The sequence below is a fragment of the Physella acuta genome, unplaced genomic scaffold (assembly GCF_028476545.2).
Source record: "Physella acuta isolate Inbredline_101_S28 unplaced genomic scaffold, ASM2847654v3 ptg001210l, whole genome shotgun sequence".
Classification (NCBI taxonomy): domain Eukaryota; kingdom Metazoa; phylum Mollusca; class Gastropoda; family Physidae; genus Physella; species Physella acuta.
Window position 1 is genome coordinate 249,346 of NW_026732727.1, and position 19,883 is coordinate 269,228.

At 36.0% G+C, this 19,883-nt stretch overlaps 1 protein-coding gene across 1 annotated transcript; it reads left to right on the forward strand.

Annotated features, from left to right (window-relative positions):
• The first annotated feature begins 5,636 nt into the window (after positions 1–5,636).
• Positions 5,637–11,022, forward strand: LOC131957121 (uncharacterized). The gene is made up of 3 exons (XM_059321827.1): positions 5,637–5,760; positions 6,950–7,036; positions 7,416–11,022. The coding sequence occupies exons 2-3, from the start codon at positions 6,965–6,967 to the stop codon at positions 10,827–10,829; spliced, it is 3,486 nt and encodes a 1,161-aa protein (XP_059177810.1). The 5' UTR covers positions 5,637–5,760; positions 6,950–6,964; the 3' UTR covers positions 10,830–11,022.
• The last annotated feature ends 8,861 nt before the right edge of the window (positions 11,023–19,883 follow it).

The following is a 19,883-nucleotide window of genomic DNA, read 5'->3' on the forward strand; positions in this document are numbered from 1 at the left end:
GTTATTATATTTTGTACATTCGTTACGTAGATGTTTTACAGGAAGATTATTCAAATATAAATAATGTCAGCCGTTGGTAAAAATCTCCTTCCGATCGTATAAAATCTAATATTATGGAACGATATTGGGCTACTATCAACCGAGTAAAAGATGTAACTTTAAAAAAAAAAAAGGCCGTGTTAGGACTGATGAACACAGTTTTCATTTTTCCTGGCTGAAACTAAGATTTTTCAACATTTGAAACATGCTTCGAGGCAATGGCATCACAATGTTGAGTGTCTTCCCACACCTTTCGCTTTAGTATCACACACATTCCCCATGTACTTTATTATTTTTTTAAATAAAGAATTTATTTTACAGACAGTAAATTTATACTATTTTTCTATCAGGTGTCACCCCCTAAAGGATATCACTCGAGGTCCATGCTGATCCCGTGAAGGACCACTCACTTCATCTTGGCCACTGAGCACAGACTTTCATTCATTGAAAAAAAAAAACATTTTCAGTACAAACTTCTTTGTTCTAACAGGATCTTAACCTCAATTTTCTTATCTTGTTTACTAGCGTGACGTATTTCGTTTTTTATATCTACATTCTTATGCATTGGTCACATTGATTCTCAACCTTCTTGTTCTTATCTCATATCTTGAGTCCTCGTAGGTTCTCAGTCCATGTTGGCCAAGTCTTATACTGAGGGCTAACGATGACTCTGGCATCTCAGTGTATGTGCACATGCTTTATTTCAACCACTTTTGCTCTGATAGTATCATACCTAAACCTGTAGACTGGGGACGCAGTGGTCTAGCGGTAGAGAGCTGGACTACTAACCCGTAAGTTCGAATCCGGGTTCAAGTCTGTAGACTGTCACTGAGTCCACCCAACTCTGATGGGAAAGTGAAGGCGGCTGGGCATAGTGGTGACCACACTATCCCCTCATATGCCGAGGTCACAGAAACAGGTGAACTCTACTTCACTTGACAGTCAGGCTTGAAAAATGGAATTTTACTTTTACTGTTAACCCTGTAGAATATTTTCATGCCTCATTCAATCATTGTACTGTCTCATATCTATAGTTGATTTAATTGTGTAATTTTCAATAAACTCACTCGGAATTAAAATTACCTAATTAGTAGGTAGAGAAGATATGTTTTATTTTTTCTGCATCACATAAAATTGTTCGTTGGTTAGGCCCACTAAAGTATACGTTTTAATAGATTTAACTATAAAGTACATATTTTAAATCCAATGTATAGCATTCCTTTAAAAAAAGATGTTAATCTATCCGTATACTTGAACTCGTGCTGAGCCGAAACAGCCACAGAAAAAAACGGCTACATCGAAACGACATCGTCAAAGGGGCTTCCTTCAATAATACTCCAGTCATTTAGTCTCCTAACTAATGGGTCACGCCAATACAGCTCGCAAAAATAAATCTTAAGGCAAAACTCCCATATTCAACATGGCTCCTGGCAGAAAAACCCATTCAGCCAGTGGCGTAGGCAGGGGGGGGGGGTAGGTTAGATGTGTGGTTGCAGCTTTTTGCTCCCCAGGGGCCACAAAGGAGGGATGACGATGATGATGATACCCCCCCATAGACCCCTCGATATATATATATATATATATATATATATATATATATATATATATATATATATATATATATATATATGGTTCCATGACAATGTCCTGAGATCATTTGTCTTGAGATCATTTGTCCTGTCATCATATATATATATATATATATATATATATATATATATATATATATATATATATATATATATATATATATATATATTTAAAGTATGAGGGGGGTGCAAATCGAAAGTTTGAGGGGCGGGGGGTGCAAATCGAAAGTTTGAGGGGGGGGGGGTGCAAATCGAAAGTTTGTCCCTGGGTAAAAATTGGAACCCCCCTTGAGACGATCCTGGCTACGCCACTGCATTCAGCAATGCACTTCAGAATTAGCTCAGCTAACATCGCTTTAATTTAAAAAAAAAAAACAACAACATAAGTGGCCATACATCTCATATCATACTTATTTTTTTACATCATATTACCTAGTAACTGTGTAAAAATAAGTTTTTAAACTTAAGGGTCAACCAGTTATGGTATCACTAGAGCTCCGACTCAGGTTAACTGTATTGGAAGAGTAACGGGGTGGGGGATTTGCATTCTTTACATTTAACATTAATTTAATGTTTGTAGGTTATCAAAACACAACCTCGTTTATCCTGCTAACACAATGTTTAGCTAATCTTTAATTATGTGCTCGCTTCTAAATAACAAATATTTACGAGTGTTGACAACTTATTACGTAAATTTCAAAATTATTCTTTACTTAGCTGCAAAAGAACCTGATTTGAACCAAAAGTTCATTAATTGCTGTAGGTTTTTTTTTTTTTAATACTTATTTGTCCAGAATAAATATGTTGCGAGTCATTGTGATTGAAGCCTATTGATCGGAAGCCCATTTGTCAGTAGCCCATATTTCGTGAATCGGTATCTCGGTATTCCTTTTATCAGACTTATTTAGATTGGGTCCTGTTGTCTGGGGCAAATTTGTCAGGTTTACTCTGTAGGAGCCGTTTTGACAGTGCACCACTTGAAATTTGCATTCCTCCATTCATGTTAATTATCATGAATGTTAGAAGGCATCCGCGGTCTAAAAAAAAAGAAATTAAAAATAATGAAAATAATACGCTTTTATTTATTTATGAATGTATGTATGTATGTAAGTATGTATGTACGTCATCTTCGCCACTTGATCACCCTACAGTTTAAAAGAAATGTAATCTCCAAAACAACAACATATCTCCAGCATGAACAATTTAAAGACCTTTAGAATTGTAAACATCAAAATGGAATCTGACTTTCTTTCAGTCTATCACTCTCACATGACGTGAAAAAATAATATAATTTATACAGTGGTAAATTTATTTTCTAGACGCCTCTTAGCTTCTCTTCCGAAGTTATGATAACATAAAAATATATATAACATTGTATTCATACACAAGCTGTTAAATTACTTAACAAAATGTAAATGTAGAATACAAATATTACTTACCTTACGTTTATGTATATATTTCTATTTAACATCATAATAAAATAGAAAGCTGCAATGTTTTAAAATTAATTTAAAATTAAAGTTTTAAAAAATGTGCACTTTGATATTAGTAAATTTTTTTTAGCTAATGAATAATCTTAAAACAACTAGCTTCATAAACTTGGTTTGAGAATATTTTTAAAAAAGTAGTTTACAATCTTATACAAATGTTGCAAATTAAATTAAGTAATTAATAGAGACTAATGGGTTGGTTAAAAATACACATATGTGTAAATGTCATAGATGATTATTAATTATAAAATTAAATGATGCAGGTAAAAAATATAATTGAGTTTTACGAATTTCAAAAATAGCTTCTTGTTCAAAATCGTGACAGAATATTTTTATGGGTTAGTGAAAAAATTGAAAATAACAAACCATTGTGTCTCTTCCCATGTTACGACACGACAAAAGACCGTGAGAGTTCCGCACACGGTGTTAAAGATAAACAGTGGATGTAAGTTATAGATAACAGTAATCCTTATACTACTAAATGCTCTAGTAGGTTTGGTGTGATTTAAAAAAAAATATTTCGTGATTTGAATAAAACTAAAAATAACTTTCAGATATCGTGGGTTGAGTGTACCTAACACTTCAAAATTAAGAACAAAACCTACGATTTAATAAAATAGTAATGGACAATTATTGTTGTCATAAAGCAAGTCGGACGAATAGTGAAGCAACCAGTGCCACATCAACTGTAAACAGGGGTCAAATAGATATCTAAATACCGCCATGACACAAAACAAAAATAGTGCTGTTTGATAAGCCATAATTTTATTTCCCAACTAACCCAAAACGAAGAAAAAAAAACCAATGACATGCATATCATTGTTATTAATACATGACTTTGAATATCACTGTTAAAGATAACAAAAAAAAAAAAATAAGAATAATTAAAATACAATGATTTAATTTAGAAAGTGATATGGGGTCATCCATAAATGACGTCAAGCTTTTTTCTTAAAATACGATATTTTCCCAAAACCTTGTCTTGTCAACGTAGAGTATTTTAATCAATTCCTATTACAATATATTAAAACTGTTTTCTAAAACGCGATATAACGTCTGAAATTCGTGTTCTAACATTGCTTTTTCATAATGCAAAAGTGCGACGTCACACCAGTTGAATCCCCCCCCCCCCCATCACACACCGTCACAAAAATACGGACCCCCTTCTCCCCCCCCCCCTACGAGTGTGACGTAATTTATGGACGACCCCTGTAGTCCAATACGTTAGTAAACACTTAGTTACCCTGAGAGTTACAGACAAAAGTGACAATTTATTTACCATATTACATTACTAAAATAAACCGGGAGTGATCTCCCCTAACCTTTCTCGAATATTCTTATGTAACTTGGAATATAGACATGATTTTTAATTACTTAAGCTTTTAAAAATAGAATAAAATCTAGTAGAAAAAAAAATGAATTGCGCACCAAGCGAACGCCAAAACAAAATGTGCATAATAGTGCGCAATATTATTAGTACTTTATAAATTTACATGCGTTTTTTGAGAAATCGGAAACAGCGTAAATTAGTACTTCCGGTCAAAGGTAATTACTCAAAATTTGACAAAAGGTAGAGAATTAGATCTTTTACTTACATGTGAAATTTCATTTATCTATCTGAAATAGTACTCAAGTTATAGGCTTTTGAAAAATTCAAAGTAGAAAAAGTACCACTTCCGTTTATCGGAAATCGCTGAAAAGTTTATCAGGATCTACTATTTTGATAAAATACTTATATATGAAATTTCATCAACCTAACTGTAACAGTACTCAAGTTATCCTGTTTACACACAGACAGACACACACACACAGACACAGACATACGGACAAGATGGCAAAATTATGTTTTTTCGTATCAGTGAGGTGTAAAACGTCGAGATTTGTAAAAATCTCGATTTTTTTTTACGATTACAAGACTTTCTCTATACTTCGTATATACGAGAAAGTAAAAATCAATTATTCAATGAAATATTTTGAAGTTCATTTGAACGTGAGGATCATCCGAACTAGAGACGTGAACTTTTGAGTTGGAGAGGTAAAGGACAATAAGTAAATGCTAATACTTGTTTGGATATTTTTTGGGATTTTGGGCTAATGCATGATATAATTACCCTTTTTGTAAATCTCTCAATTATAGACCAATATACACATACACACATACATACATTCACATACTCACTCACACACTCACTCACTCACTCACCCACACACTCACACACACACACGCACGTACACACACCACACATACATAAGTGTGTGTAGATGATATATATGTATAATGTAAAAATAACATTAATGTATGTTATTTAAAAGGATAATCATGTATAATTATTTCTTTTTTACGTGTACATATCCTAAATGTTCACTATAAACCTACTGTGTCCATATAAATAACGATATCATATGATGTGTATTAGACAACCCACATTTTTTTGCCATACATTGTTTTAAACACACGAGTTTTTTAAAAAAAATAAAGAAAAAATATAGATCGAGACCACACGATTCTTTCGGGGCCGAGTACGTATTTTTTTCTTTCGCATGAAAAAAAAAATCACGATTATCTGAAAGTGTTTGTGTATATAATAGAGAGAGACAGCCAGTTTAAGTCGAACTACTGCTTCCACGTTGATTCTTGCGTTGTAAGTACAGTACACTTTCAAAATACTTATTTGAAACTTAGTTGGATGTGTTGTTTTAATTTCTTTCTCAGTACAATTCATGTTCTTTATGCTGTTTTAGTTGTGAGCTGAATGCTACAAAAATATTACTAAAATCCAGATTTTTCAACATGTGGGATTTTATTGTATTTTAATTTGTAAATAATTTCATAAGAATAAAATATTCACAAGAATAAATAAATAAATTAAAAAAAAGCTATTTTCAAGAAACATTTTTGTCGAACGTTTTAACCGTTGCATTTTAAAATAAATTATGTGTTCTTTCTATATAAATCAGATTTTACACTCTCTGTTATATATAAAAGTTTTTCCAGGTATAGAATACGATAGCTTGTGTTCAATTATAAATACTGCTTTACATTATAAGCATTTAAGGTTTTCAGCATTTAATTTCCAAATAAAGGATCTCACTTAACTTTATTTTAATCTCTACTGTGAAATATGGAAATAACAAATTTGTGATGATTCAAATCAATTTTTGGAAACCAATATGAGTGTTACTTTTGCATTGTTTAGTCTAAATTTTTTAAACGAGTAAAAGTTATAGAAAGATGAAGCATTTATTTTATAAGTTTTAAATATTAGTTAAATTGATTTAATATTGAATAAAATCGTGTTTTATAGCTATTTTTTTTTCTTTCTTTCCATTTAAAAAAATTTCTTCTTTCAACCATTAAATTGCGGATAAATTTTAAAATTTGTTAACGAAATCGCTATATATGTTTCTACAACTTTGAGCAATATTAAAACTGTACTCTAACAGATTTATAGTATAAATTAAATGAATAAAATTATATTATGTTACCAACCAGCCCCAACATTTTTAAAAGATTTTTTATTAGCTATCCAAATGCAAAAGAACTGAATATTTTAAAAGTTGAGCTAGACATTTCTTTTTCAAAATAATAATAATAATAATAATAATATTAAAAAACAAAAAAGGACGTAAATTGGTTAAAATATAAGAAATAATGAAGGCTGTCGGGTTTTCGTGCTAATTAAAACTTGATGTGTACAAAAAAATATTTATCAAACAACATTTCCAACACATTTACCAAATGTATAGCAACTTGGGCTATAAATCATGTTAGTATGCTATGAGCAAATTTTATTTTTCTGAAGTACCCTAAACATGGTCTTTTTCTTCCAGCCCAACATACGCAAAATGATTGCACCATCTGTATTCCTGCTCCTCCTTGTGGGGTCAATCTCAGCACTTCCATCCAACAGGCGAGAGGTAAGATGAGCATGCACTCAGAATATATATATATATATATATATATATATATATATATATATATATATATATATATATATATATATATATATATATATATATATATATATATATATATATATATATATATATATATATATATATGTAACATATATATATATACAATATACACACATATATAAATATATATATATATATATATATATATATATATATATATATATATATATATATATATATATATATATATATTATTTAAAAAAAAATGTATTTTGTCTATATAATTATGCGAAAGAAATGAGATCAATATTCCGCTTTGTTAAATATTGTATTAGAAAATATTAACACATTTTATAAAACGTATCTGTATTTTACGTAGGTCTCCGCCGAAGATTGGGGAGCCACCATTACTGTAACTATCAGGGAACAAGCCGCCCTTATTCCAGGGGTACAGACAGAAGAAGATATTGCCTCTATCCTTGGCACCGCACTGCAAATTGGCCAGGCCATTTTACCAGTATTGCAAAGTACTGGTATTAGAGCAACTCAAGATGATCTTGCTTCAATACTGTCAACGATTCTTCAAATCGGACAGGCTGTTGTACCAGTAGTACAAGGTCTGGGTATCAGAGAAACCCAAGAAGACTTCGCTTCAATTCTCAACACCATTCTCCAGGTTGGCCAAGCTATTGTTCCAGTAGTTCAAGGTCTTGGTATCAGGGAAACCGAACAGGATTTCGCTTCAATCCTCAACACCATTCTCCAAATCGGCCAAGCTGTTGTTCCAGTAGTTCAAGGTCTAGGCATTAGAGAAACCCAAGAAGACTTCGCTTCAATCCTCAACACCATCCTCCAAATCGGCCAAGCTGTTGTTCCAGTAGTTCAAGGTCTAGGTATCAGAGAAACCCAAGAAGACTTCGCTTCAATCCTCAACACCATCCTCCAAATCGGCCAAGCTGTTGTTCCAGTAGTTCAAGGTCTAGGCATTAGAGGAACCCAAGAAGACTTCGCTTCAATCCTCAACACCATTCTTCAAATCGGCCAAGCTGTTGTTCCAGTAGTTCAAGGTCTTGGTATTAGAGAAACCCAAGAAGACTTCGCTTCAATCCTCAACACCATTCTTCAAATCGGCCAAGCTGTTGTTCCAGTAGTTCAAGGTCTTGGTATTAGAGGAACCCAAGAAGACTTCGCTTCAATCCTCAACACCATTCTCCAGGTTGGAACTGCTGTCCTTCCAGTGGTTCAAAGTCTTGGAAAGAAAGAAACCCAAGAGGACATCGCTTCAATTCTCAACGCCGCCCTTCAAATTGGTACCGCTATTCTTCCAGTTATTCAAAGCACTGGCATCAGATCCACCCAACAAGAGGACTTTGCTTCAATCCTTAACACCATCCTCCAGGTTGGTCAAGCTATTGTTCCAGTAGTTCAAGGTCTTGGTATCAGAGCAACACAAGAAGACTTCGCTTCAATCCTCAACACCATTCTCCAGGTTGGTACTGCAGTCCTTCCAGTAGTTCAAAGCCTTGGAAAGAAAGAAACCCAAGAAGACTTCGCTTCAATCCTCAACACCATTCTCCAGGTTGGTACTGCTGTTCTTCCAGTAGTTCAAAGTCTTGGAAAGAGAGAAACTGAAGAGGATTTTGCTTCAATCCTCAATACCATCCTTCAAATCGGCCAAGCTGTTGTTCCAGTAGTTCAAGGTCTAGGTATCAGAGAAACCCAAGAAGACTTCGCTTCAATCCTCAACACCATCCTCCAAATCGGCCAAGCTGTTGTTCCAGTAGTTCAAGGTCTAGGTATCAGAGAAACCCAAGAAGACTTCGCTTCAATCCTCAACACCATCCTCCAAATCGGCCAAGCTGTTGTTCCAGTAGTTCAAGGTCTTGGTATTAGAGAAACCCAAGAAGACTTCGCTTCAATCCTCAACACCATTCTTCAAATCGGCCAAGCTGTTGTTCCAGTAGTTCAAGGTCTAGGTATTAGGGAAACCGAACAAGACCTCGCTTCAATCCTCAGCACCATCCTTCAAATCGGCCAAGCTGTTGTTCCAGTAGTACAAGGTCTAGGCATTAGGGGAACCGAAGACGACTTCGCTTCAATCCTCAACACCATCCTTCAAATTGGCCAAGCTGTTGTACCAGTAGTTCAAGGTCTTGGTATCAGAGAAACCCAAGAAGACTTCGCTTCAATCCTCAACACCATCCTTCAAATTGGCCAAGCTGTTGTACCAGTAGTTCAAGGTCTTGGTATTAGAGAAACCCAAGAAGACTTCGCTTCAATCCTTAACACCATCCTTCAAATCGGCCAAGCTGTTGTTCCAGTAGTTCAAGGTCTAGGTATCAGGGAAACCGAACAAGATCTAGCTTCAATCCTCAGCACCATCCTTCAAATCGGCCAAGCTGTTGTTCCAGTAGTTCAAGGTCTTGGTATCAGAGAAACCCAAGAAGACTTCGCTTCAATCCTCAACACCATCCTTCAAATCGGCCAAGCTGTTGTTCCAGTAGTTCAAGGTCTAGGTATCAGAGAAACCCAAGAAGACTTCGCTTCAATCCTCAACACCATCCTTCAAATCGGCCAAGCTGTTGTTCCAGTAGTTCAAGGTCTTGGTATTAGAGAAACCCAAGAAGACTTCGCTTCAATCCTTAACACCATTCTCCAGGTTGGAACTGCTGTCCTTCCAGTAGTTCAAAGTCTTGGAAAGAAAGAAACCCAAGAAGACTTAGCTTCAATCCTCAGCACCATCCTTCAAATCGGCCAAGCTGTTGTTCCAGTAGTTCAAGGTCTTGGTATCAGAGAAACCGAACAGGATTTTGCTTCAATCCTCAACACCATCCTCCAAATCGGCCAAGCTGTTGTTCCAGTAGTTCAAGGTCTTGGTATTAGAGAAACCCAAGAAGACTTCGCTTCAATCCTCAACACCATCCTCCAAATCGGCCAAGCTGTTGTTCCAGTAGTTCAAGGTCTTGGTATTAGAGGAACCCAAGAAGACTTCGCTTCAATCCTTAACACCATTCTCCAGGTTGGCCAAGCTATTGTTCCAGTAGTTCAAGGTCTTGGTATCAGAGAAACCGAACAAGACCTCGCTTCAATTCTCAGCACCATCCTTCAAATCGGCCAAGCTGTTGTTCCAGTAGTTCAAGGCCTAGGTATTAGAGGAACCCAAGAAGACTTCGCTTCAATCCTCAACACCATTCTCCAGGTTGGCCAAGCTATTGTTCCAGTAGTTCAAGGTCTTGGTATCAGAGAAACCCAAGAAGACTTAGCTTCAATCCTCAGCACCATCCTTCAAATCGGCCAGGCTGTTGTTCCAGTTGTTCAAGGTCTAGGTATTAGGGAAACTGAACAAGACCTCGCTTCAATCCTCAGCACCATCCTTCAAATCGGCCAAGCTGTTGTTCCAGTAGTTCAAGGTCTAGGTATTAGGGAAACCGAACAAGACCTCGCTTCAATCCTCAGCACCATCCTTCAAATCGGCCAAGCTGTTGTTCCAGTAGTTCAAGGTCTTGGAATCAGGGAAACCCAAGAAGACTTCGCTTCAATCCTCAACACCATTCTCCAGGTTGGAACTGCTGTTCTTCCAGTGGTTCAAAGTCTTGGAAAGAAAGAAACCCAAGAGGACATCGCTTCAATTCTCAACGCCGCCCTTCAAATTGGTACCGCTATTCTTCCAGTTATTCAAAGCACTGGCATCAGATCAACCCAACAAGAGGATTTCGCTTCAATCCTCAACACCATCCTTCAAATCGGCCAAGCTGTTGTCCCAGTAGTTCAAGGTCTAGGTATCAGAAAATAGATTATTGCGTCAATTATTTGAACACCTCATGAAATAGGACTGGCAATTCTTTATGATTTACACAGCTCTGAAATATGAAAACCTTCATATTTGTGCTCTTAAAATTTATTGCATTATTTATGAAGCTAGAAATATATTTTAAATAGAATTTGAAGCTAAAACGCTGAATTAAAAAAAGAATGCTACTCCTTAATGAATTTCTTTTGTTTTTTTATTTTTTTATGTCGTCTTAATAGATAGTCCATTATTTAATGCTTAGTTTAGTTAAGTAATTTTAAAGATAAGTTGGAAATAATGTACAATTAGTGAATATACTAGGTAATATTTCCTTGCTTTAATAATTTCTTTGCCGAAAGATAACTAAAAATGTAACTTTTCAATCTATAAGCCCTCAAAAGGGTTAAATCGGGTGTAGGTAAAATGATATTATCTACAGGGATTTTAACTAACGGGTGTCGTTTCAACTCTGGCTAAGCAAGGAGCTGTTGACTCCTAATTTAATAAAATAAACCGGGAGTGATCTCCCCTAAACGTTCTCGAATATTCTAATATAACACTACGTGGGATGGCAATTCGGAATATAGACATGACTTTTGTTTACTTAAACTTTAAAAAATAGAATAAAATGTATTAGAAAGAATGAATTGCGCACCAAGCGAACGCCAAAACAAAATGTGCATAATAGTACGCAATATTATTAGTACTTTATAAATTTACATGCGTTTTTGAAAAATCGGAAATTGCGTAGATTAGTACTTTCGGTCAACGGTAATTACTCAAAATTTGACAGAAGGTAGAAAATTAGATCTTTTACTTACATGTGAAATTTCATTTATCTATCTGAAATAGTACTCAAGTTATAGGCTTTTGAAAAATTCAAAGTAGAAAAAGTATCACTTACGGTTATCGGAAATCGCTCAAAAGTTTATACCGATCTACGATTTTGATAAAATACCTATATATGAAATTTCATTAACCCAGACTGACGACAGACAGAGGACGCAAGTTAAATAAAAGCTTTTAAAAAAAATCATAAATAAAGTTTTAGTAACAAGATTATGTAATAAAGCACTAAAAAATAGAAAATAAATGAATTTCTTTAAATAACTATAAAGAAAAGCTTGGGTCACTTTATTATCTACTAGACTACCCGTTATCTAGTTAGATAACTGTGGGTTTCGGGGGTCATCCATAAATGACATTACGTCTATCAGCACTTATCATCCCAAAATAACCAGACCCCACATTCAAAAAGACGTTTTTTTATATTTTAAAACTCTACAAACTTGACTTCACCTGCCCAGTGTCCCGCCAAGTCTCAGACATGTTTGTATTAAAAAAAAAACGATTCCGGCCGAGCATGGCTCTGACCACACTATCCCTTCATATGCTGAGAACATACAAACAGGTGAACTCTACTTCACCTGCCATGTGCCCCGCGAGGTCCTGATAGTCAACTTTATCATTCACATCTAGGCCTTAAGAAAAAATAATTGAAAACATTGTTGTAAAAAGAAAATAAATCTTTTTTTACTATTAGTAAAGTCATTGTTCTAAACTTTTATAATTAATGTGGTTAATCTACCAATAAATATATCAATAAATTAATTAACGGCTTTAAATTAGTTTGTAATAAACAGTGTGTTCAAGAAAGAACAATGTTTTCCAACAAAAATCCTATTTTACAGCTCAACACATAATGCAGATTCTCTCCAATAACAAATCAGACAAACAAACAAAAAATTAGTTATCAAACATGTAAACTTGAGTTTTAGTAGTATACTAGACTACCCGTCATCCGTTGAATAACTGTGGGTTTCGGGGGTCATCCATAAAAAAATCACGTCTGTCTTTTATCGTCATAAAAAACCAGACCCCACATTCAAAAAGATTTTTTTTATCTTTTAAAAACACCGAAAACACCGATTTGTTTTTTTATACTATATTTTAATACTTTGAGTCTCCTTATGTAACTTGATTTACGCGCATAGATCTAGATCTAAGTATAGTAGTAGTAACTTTCAAATTAAATTTTATCTTAAATTAGCCAAACAAAGATTTATATAAAATAATTAAGGTCTGAAATTATCTAGATTTAGATAGAATTATCTAGATCTAGATTCTACGACTCGTTTGTTTAAGTCTAGTTTTTGCCTAACTTTTGCTAGATCTAGATCTAGAATCTAGATCTAATCATTAGACCTATTCTAGCTAGATCTAGACAGATCTAGATAGATAAATCATAAATATTTATATCATGTATTTAAGGACTAAAAATGTATTGTGATTATAAAATGGATTGCATTTTTATCTAATTAATCTTTGGTATGTATCTAATTAATCTTTGGTTTGACCTAGATTCTAGATCTAGATCTATAAATAACTTGCTTGGCCACCTATTATTTTTAGATCTATAAATAACTTTCTTGGACAGATTGTAGAGCTAGAGAAATTTATTTTAAAACTAAATGAAAAAGACAGTTGAAAATTTATAGAAGTGTTGGAACGTAATAAAAACGGACGTATTGTTAAAGTTATGGTCGACAGAAAATTAGCTTTAGAACGCGTTAAACTTTTGAATGGGCCACAAAGTGTATGATTGAAGCCGCCATGTTATTGTACTAAAAAGTAAAACAAAACTTGTGACGTCACTATTCAGTCAAAGAAAGCCATTGTTCTAAAACTTTAAAATTAATGTGGTTAATCTACCTATGAATAAATCAATAAATTAACTAACGTCTTTAAAAAAATTTGTGATTAACAGTCTGAAAACAAAAATTGTTCTCTACCTACATACTATTTTGCAGTTCTGCATATAGCGTAGATCCATTTGCAGTAGTCAATCAGACAAACAAAAAAAAAACAACAACAAATATTCAAACATGTAAACAAACTTGAGTTTAGTAGTATAAATTTTGCTGTGAGATATTTTGTCTGAGATTTTTTGTCTGAGATCAATTGTCCATGGTATCATTTGTCCTGATATATTTTGTCCTGGTATCTTTTGTCCGTAAGATAATTTGTCCTTGAGATCATTTGTCATGAGATCATTTGTCCTGAGATCATTTGTCCGTGAGATATTTTGTCTGAGATATTTTGTCTGAGATCATTTGTCCTGAGATCATTTGTCCTGTCACCGTCCAAACTTTTTAAATGATTTTTTCCCCGTACTTTAAATTTGTAAATGCAATAGAGTTGCATGACCATTGCACACCTAATGAACACGAAAATGCGCGTATAATAGTGCGGAATAGTTGGATAAGAGAACCTACACATTTTGACAATTCATAAAAAATTAATTAAGTATTTAACAAAGTCAAATTTCATGTCAGACTGCATTTTCTTCATGTCATGACCCTCGTGCCAACTTTAAAACGAATCTGTCAGTTAGAAGTGCCCGAAATTTCGCTCGAGTGTTTTGATCTAGACAGACAGACTGACGACAGACTGACGACAGAGGAACCAAGTTAAATAAAAGCTTGTAAAAATTGAACCAATCTTTAACAAAGTAATCGCCCTAACTATTTACTAAACGTCACCTAACAGTACATTATAAGAAGTACGCAAAACTGAAATACTACTTTCAGTAATTCATAATTTGTGAATTCGACACTGCAACTGAAAATGTATTGCTTTAAAAACCTATCAGTAGCTATTGAAGATCGATTACCCTCACTCTCCTCCCCCCCTCCGCTTCCGTGAAAGCAGCCGTCCTTGGCGAGAGTTTAAAGACGACAATGAAAAGATCAAGCAGAACTTTGTACCTCCCCTTAGCTTACAATACTTTAGAACTAAATTTTCTGCCCCTAGTAGCAATCACTAATTCGTCCCGGCTCTACGGTTGTAAACATTCGGCGTAAACCACAACTCAGCAAACTGGTCGGGGTGGGGGTGATGGCGCATGCCTGGAGAGCAAGGGAGTGGGTGTAAGGAGGGTTAGAGAGTCGCGTGCGTGCGTGGTGGTGTCTTGCATGGTTGGGCGACATAGAGAATTATATATATATATATATATATATATATATATATATACATATTACTAATTTTAAAAATGTATAAAATAAAAAAAAATATCAAACTTTTTGGTCTGAAGATTTCTAAAGCGGGAGTGATCTCCCCTAAACTTTTTAGTATCCTAATATATAAAAGCCCATGAGCGCACTTCTCCCTCTCACTTTGTGCACGTGTCCCCAGGCTAAGTGATCGGCATCTTCAGCGATATATGGAGAACTTAAAGATACAGAGCTTTGTTGAAAATAATATGTTGGATGTTTTAAATGTATGAGCCAAATTTTATTTAAAGAAAGAAAATAAAACTAAAACTATATTCGAATGTAGAAACACATTTTTAATTATGCAACCGGAAAAGTGTTTATTATTGTGATAGGAACGCAATAAACAATGACGTCACATGACACATGTCTAAACTACGGAAATAACACAATACGAATTGCGTCATCTTCCAGTGTTAGAATATAAAAAAAAAAGAACTATTTCATGCAAATAGGTATTGGTAGCCTATACTATTTTAAATGTGTCGTACCTTTAGCTATTTATTTATTTCTTTGCTTTGCCGCTAATATCATTCAACGTGTAGTGAATCACATTGCATTTTGACTAATAACTATTTTACTCTTTTTTTTTCAAACAAGTATAACGTTAAAAATATAGAGACCTATAATTCAGAGGCGTCGCGACGGCGTTGGGGGGGGGGGGGGGGGTTGCGTACCACAAAGGGTAACACCAAGGCGAAAAATAGCAAAATATATAGAGAAAAACATTGATCGTTCCAGATTGATTAATTAGAGTTAAATAGTCTTCTAAGAGCCACGTTGACAAATTCCGATCTGAGGAGGGGGGGGGGGGGTTGAAACCAAGACGTAAACCTGCTAACGATAAGGCCACATCTAGCCGTATTAATAACCTACTATAGATAAACGCCGTTATTTTATTTTTTCTGTGAACATTTTAAAGGTACATCGGGGATGAGGGTGGGGGGGGGGGGGGGAGGGGAGGCACCAACAAAACGTTGTTACATTTGCCTGATGAAAAAAATTGTAGTTGAGAATTATAATAACTAATATGTCAATTGACTACTGGGATGGGGGGTGCCACTAAATTTAATACATTTCCACAAAAGCAATAATTAGAATTAGGCTCCTCGAAGCTTTTCAAGGTGGATTAATATAAATTGACGCCACTCGACAAAAAGGTAGGGGAGGGGGGATGACACCAAATACACCGTCCACCGAAGTCGATTGAAGTTAAATCATAGTGAAATTTACAAATCTACGTATCAATTGGCAATAAAAACCGAGCAACAGATAAATAGTACTTTTTTACTTGCAACATTGAAACATTTTGACGACTTTCGTCAGCTAAAAAAAGGAGTTGCCAAAAGTTTTGAAACAATTCATTCTTAAATCAGTTAAATCTTGAAATGTTGCATATTATGCAATGAAATATTAAAATTATAATAAGTTAATTACAAGTTTAGTATACCCATAAGAGGTAAAGAACTTCTAGCGGATACAAACGTTGTAAAACAGTAGTTGGTCGCTATGCTACTCATTTTCCTATACATAAAATAGAAGAAGAAGTTCAGCCCGATAATGCGAAGCTTCAAAAACATTTAACATTCTAAAAAAATGTATAGTTAAATGCTTATACCCATATATGGTATATACATATATATATATATATATATATATATATATATATATATATATATATATATATATATATATATATATATATATATATATATATATATATATGTAACTAGTGTAGTTACTAAAGACGATTGATATATATATATATATATATATATATATATATATATATATATATATATATATATATATATATATATATATATATATGTAACTAGTGTAGTTACTAAAGACGATTGATAAGAACGCAATACAGTCTGTCAACTAAAGACATGACCAAGGCCAAACTGAACTGATGCAACGGATGCAGGTGGTGTGACAGAAATAGAAACAGAAGTGCGGAGTTGATAGCTATGATAGAACCGATTACGAATACAAGACAACTGCGTAGTTGGGAGGCGAGATAATAGGACTGTACGGAGTTCATAGCTATGATGCAACGGATAGAACCGATTACGAATACAAGGCGACTGGTAGTAAGGGGGCGATATAATAGGACGGCACGACGAGAAGGGAGCAGAACAGAAGTTGAAGACTGAACTGTAGAGACGTGTTTTGATTTGTGAGAATAGGTTTGGAAGCCCGAACCATGGACTCGTGTATTCTGATGTGTGAGAACTAGTGAGGACAGCGGGGGTCAGTTGGTTCATTGTATTCTTGTGGAACATTGATGCATTGCTATGTGGAGCATTTCTATTGATTCATTTAATAAAGAGATAAATGTAAACCTGCACTTCCGAGTATCTGTATTGTGGTTGATGTTGTGTGCTGGTCAAAGAAAGCACAAGTAAATAGACTCGGTAACATTTGGCGCTGCGAGTAGCTGAATTCAACTAGACCAGCCGTTAGCGGCATCCATTGTCAACCTGGTTAATAACTGTGTTTTGTGTGTGAATTCGGACAATCAGGAACAGGGAAAAGTATTCTTACATAAACGGTAGTAAAGGTATTTTTTTTATTCAAGGAATTAAATTAGAATGTCTAATTTGGACGAAAAGCCGACCCATATTGTGGTCCTGCCCAGAGAGTCCCACATAAACAAATTTTATGGGGACGGTGATTCAACCTTAACTGACAGATTCTGTGAGTTGGTGAAAGCTGCCTGGGCCTCGAGATACATGTCACCAGAGGAAAGATTAAGATTGTTGATGGGCAGTATAGGGGAGACGGTTAGGTCAAATGCCACGATAAAGCCCTCCAAACAGATCCAGATAAGGTGCTAGATCTAATTGTGGAGACCTTTGGGGAGAGACGGTCGGGATCGCAACTGCTATCGGGGTTCGTAGGTCTAAAGCAGAGACTGGCGGAGAGTGTGATGGAATATTCACACCGAATGAACAGGGTCTTTGACGCTGTAAAAGGCAAAATACCCGACATGGATGCGCGCCTGCTGAGGGATCATTTTATCGAAGGGCTAGCAACCCCTAGCTTAAGAAGAGATTTGAAGAGGTGTACAAAGACCCAAAGTTGACCTTCCTTCAGGTCAGGAACTCAGCGATCCGCAGGTCAGAGTATGAGGACGAATCGAACTGCTCGGTAGACAAAGTCTCTGTGCCGGAACAGAAACAATCACCACCCACAGGGACCAGCACGATGGAAACCATGATGGCCCAACTGTTGGCTCACCTGGATAAGGTTGACCAACGGTTGGAGAGGTTAGAAAGTAGGTCAACAGCAGATAACCACGGCAAAAACTGGACAAGACATAGACAAGTTAGACAGCCGCGACCTGCAAATCCATCACTCCAGTGGACAGCTGACGGTCGACCAATCTGCCTGTACTGCTCACAACCCGGACATATTGCACGGTACTTTCAGGGAAACGATCGCCCTCTGTAAGGCAGGGCCAGGCTACAGAGGGGCGAGGTTATGGCCTAAGGAACAAAATGATTGGAGTCTGTCCCGAGATGACGATCACGATCGGGGACATCGCGGTTAAGGCAATTGTTGATACAGGCTCCCAGGTGACGACCATTACTGAACATTTTTACACCAAATGGATAAAAGGAAAAAAAACATAGTTTAAGGTCTGATACATGCATGCGCCTGACGGCAGCTAATGGATTAACCATCCCATACTGTGGCTATTTTCTGACAGATGTGGTGGTGGCAGGATACAGGTTGAAGCAGATTGGGGTGTTCGTCACGAAACACAACCTAGAGACAAATGTGTCAAATATACCTTGCTTGTTGGGCATGAACATCCTTAGCCAGTTGCCAGAATTTCTCTCAAATGTTGTCGGATCGCCCACACCAGGTCGTGGATCCAAGTTGGCCAGGTTTGCTAAGACCAGAGGAAGGACATCAATCCCAGCAAACACGGTCAAGGCAATCACACTACAAATTGGTGATAGAAGCGTGAATGGTGATGTGATGATAGAACCATGTGGCGCCGCATTGAGGGCAGGCGTCATGTTACTTCGGACATACACATCAGCGGAAAATGGACTAGTCCTAGGGTTAGTGGCAAATGTATTGGACGAGGAAATTTTTGTACCGCCTAACACTCTGGTAGGAGTACCACAGAACGTTGAGGTAAAAACTTCGGCACAGTGCATCGAACTGATCAATACCAGCAGTAATGAAGTAACAATTAGGTCGGTCAATGTGACTGCCGAGGTGAGGAAAGAGGATGACCGAACATACACATTCCCGGAAACTGATGACCCAATATTAAATGAATTGCTGAATAAGTACAGGGACGTATTTGCCTCGTACGAGGGTGATTTGGGGTACACGGAGGTAATAAAACACCAGATACCCTTACTGCAAGACAAGCCGGTGGCGCAACCTTATCGAAGATTACCACCAGGTCACTACGCTGCGGTGAAAGCACACCTGAACGATCTACTAAAAAAGGGAATTATTACAACCAGCACAAGCCCGTATGCGGCACCGATAGTAGTTGTAAAAAAGAAGTCAGGGGAGATAAGGCTGTGTTGTGATTACCGTAAATTGAACAACATCACAAGAAGGGATGCATTCCCCTTGCCGCGTATTGATGAATGTCTTGATGCATTGGGGGGAGCAAGATTTTTTTCTACCCTAGATTTGGCTAGTGGCTACCACCAAGTGGCCATGCACCCCGACGATCAACATAAGACTGCATTTATTTCTCTACTAGGACTGTACGAGTGGACCCGTATGCCGTTTGGTCTAACTAATGCGCCTGCTACATTCCAGCGAGTAATGCAAAGTGCTATGAGTGACTTCCTATTTCAAATAATGTTGGTGTACTTGGATGATATACTAGTTTACTCAAAAACTTGGGAGGACCATCTAGAAAGATTAGAACAAGTTTTTCTCCGCCTCTGAGAGATATTAGTCAAGCTGAACCCAAACAAATGCGGGTTCGGTCTAAAATCGGTACGTTTTTTGGGCTATG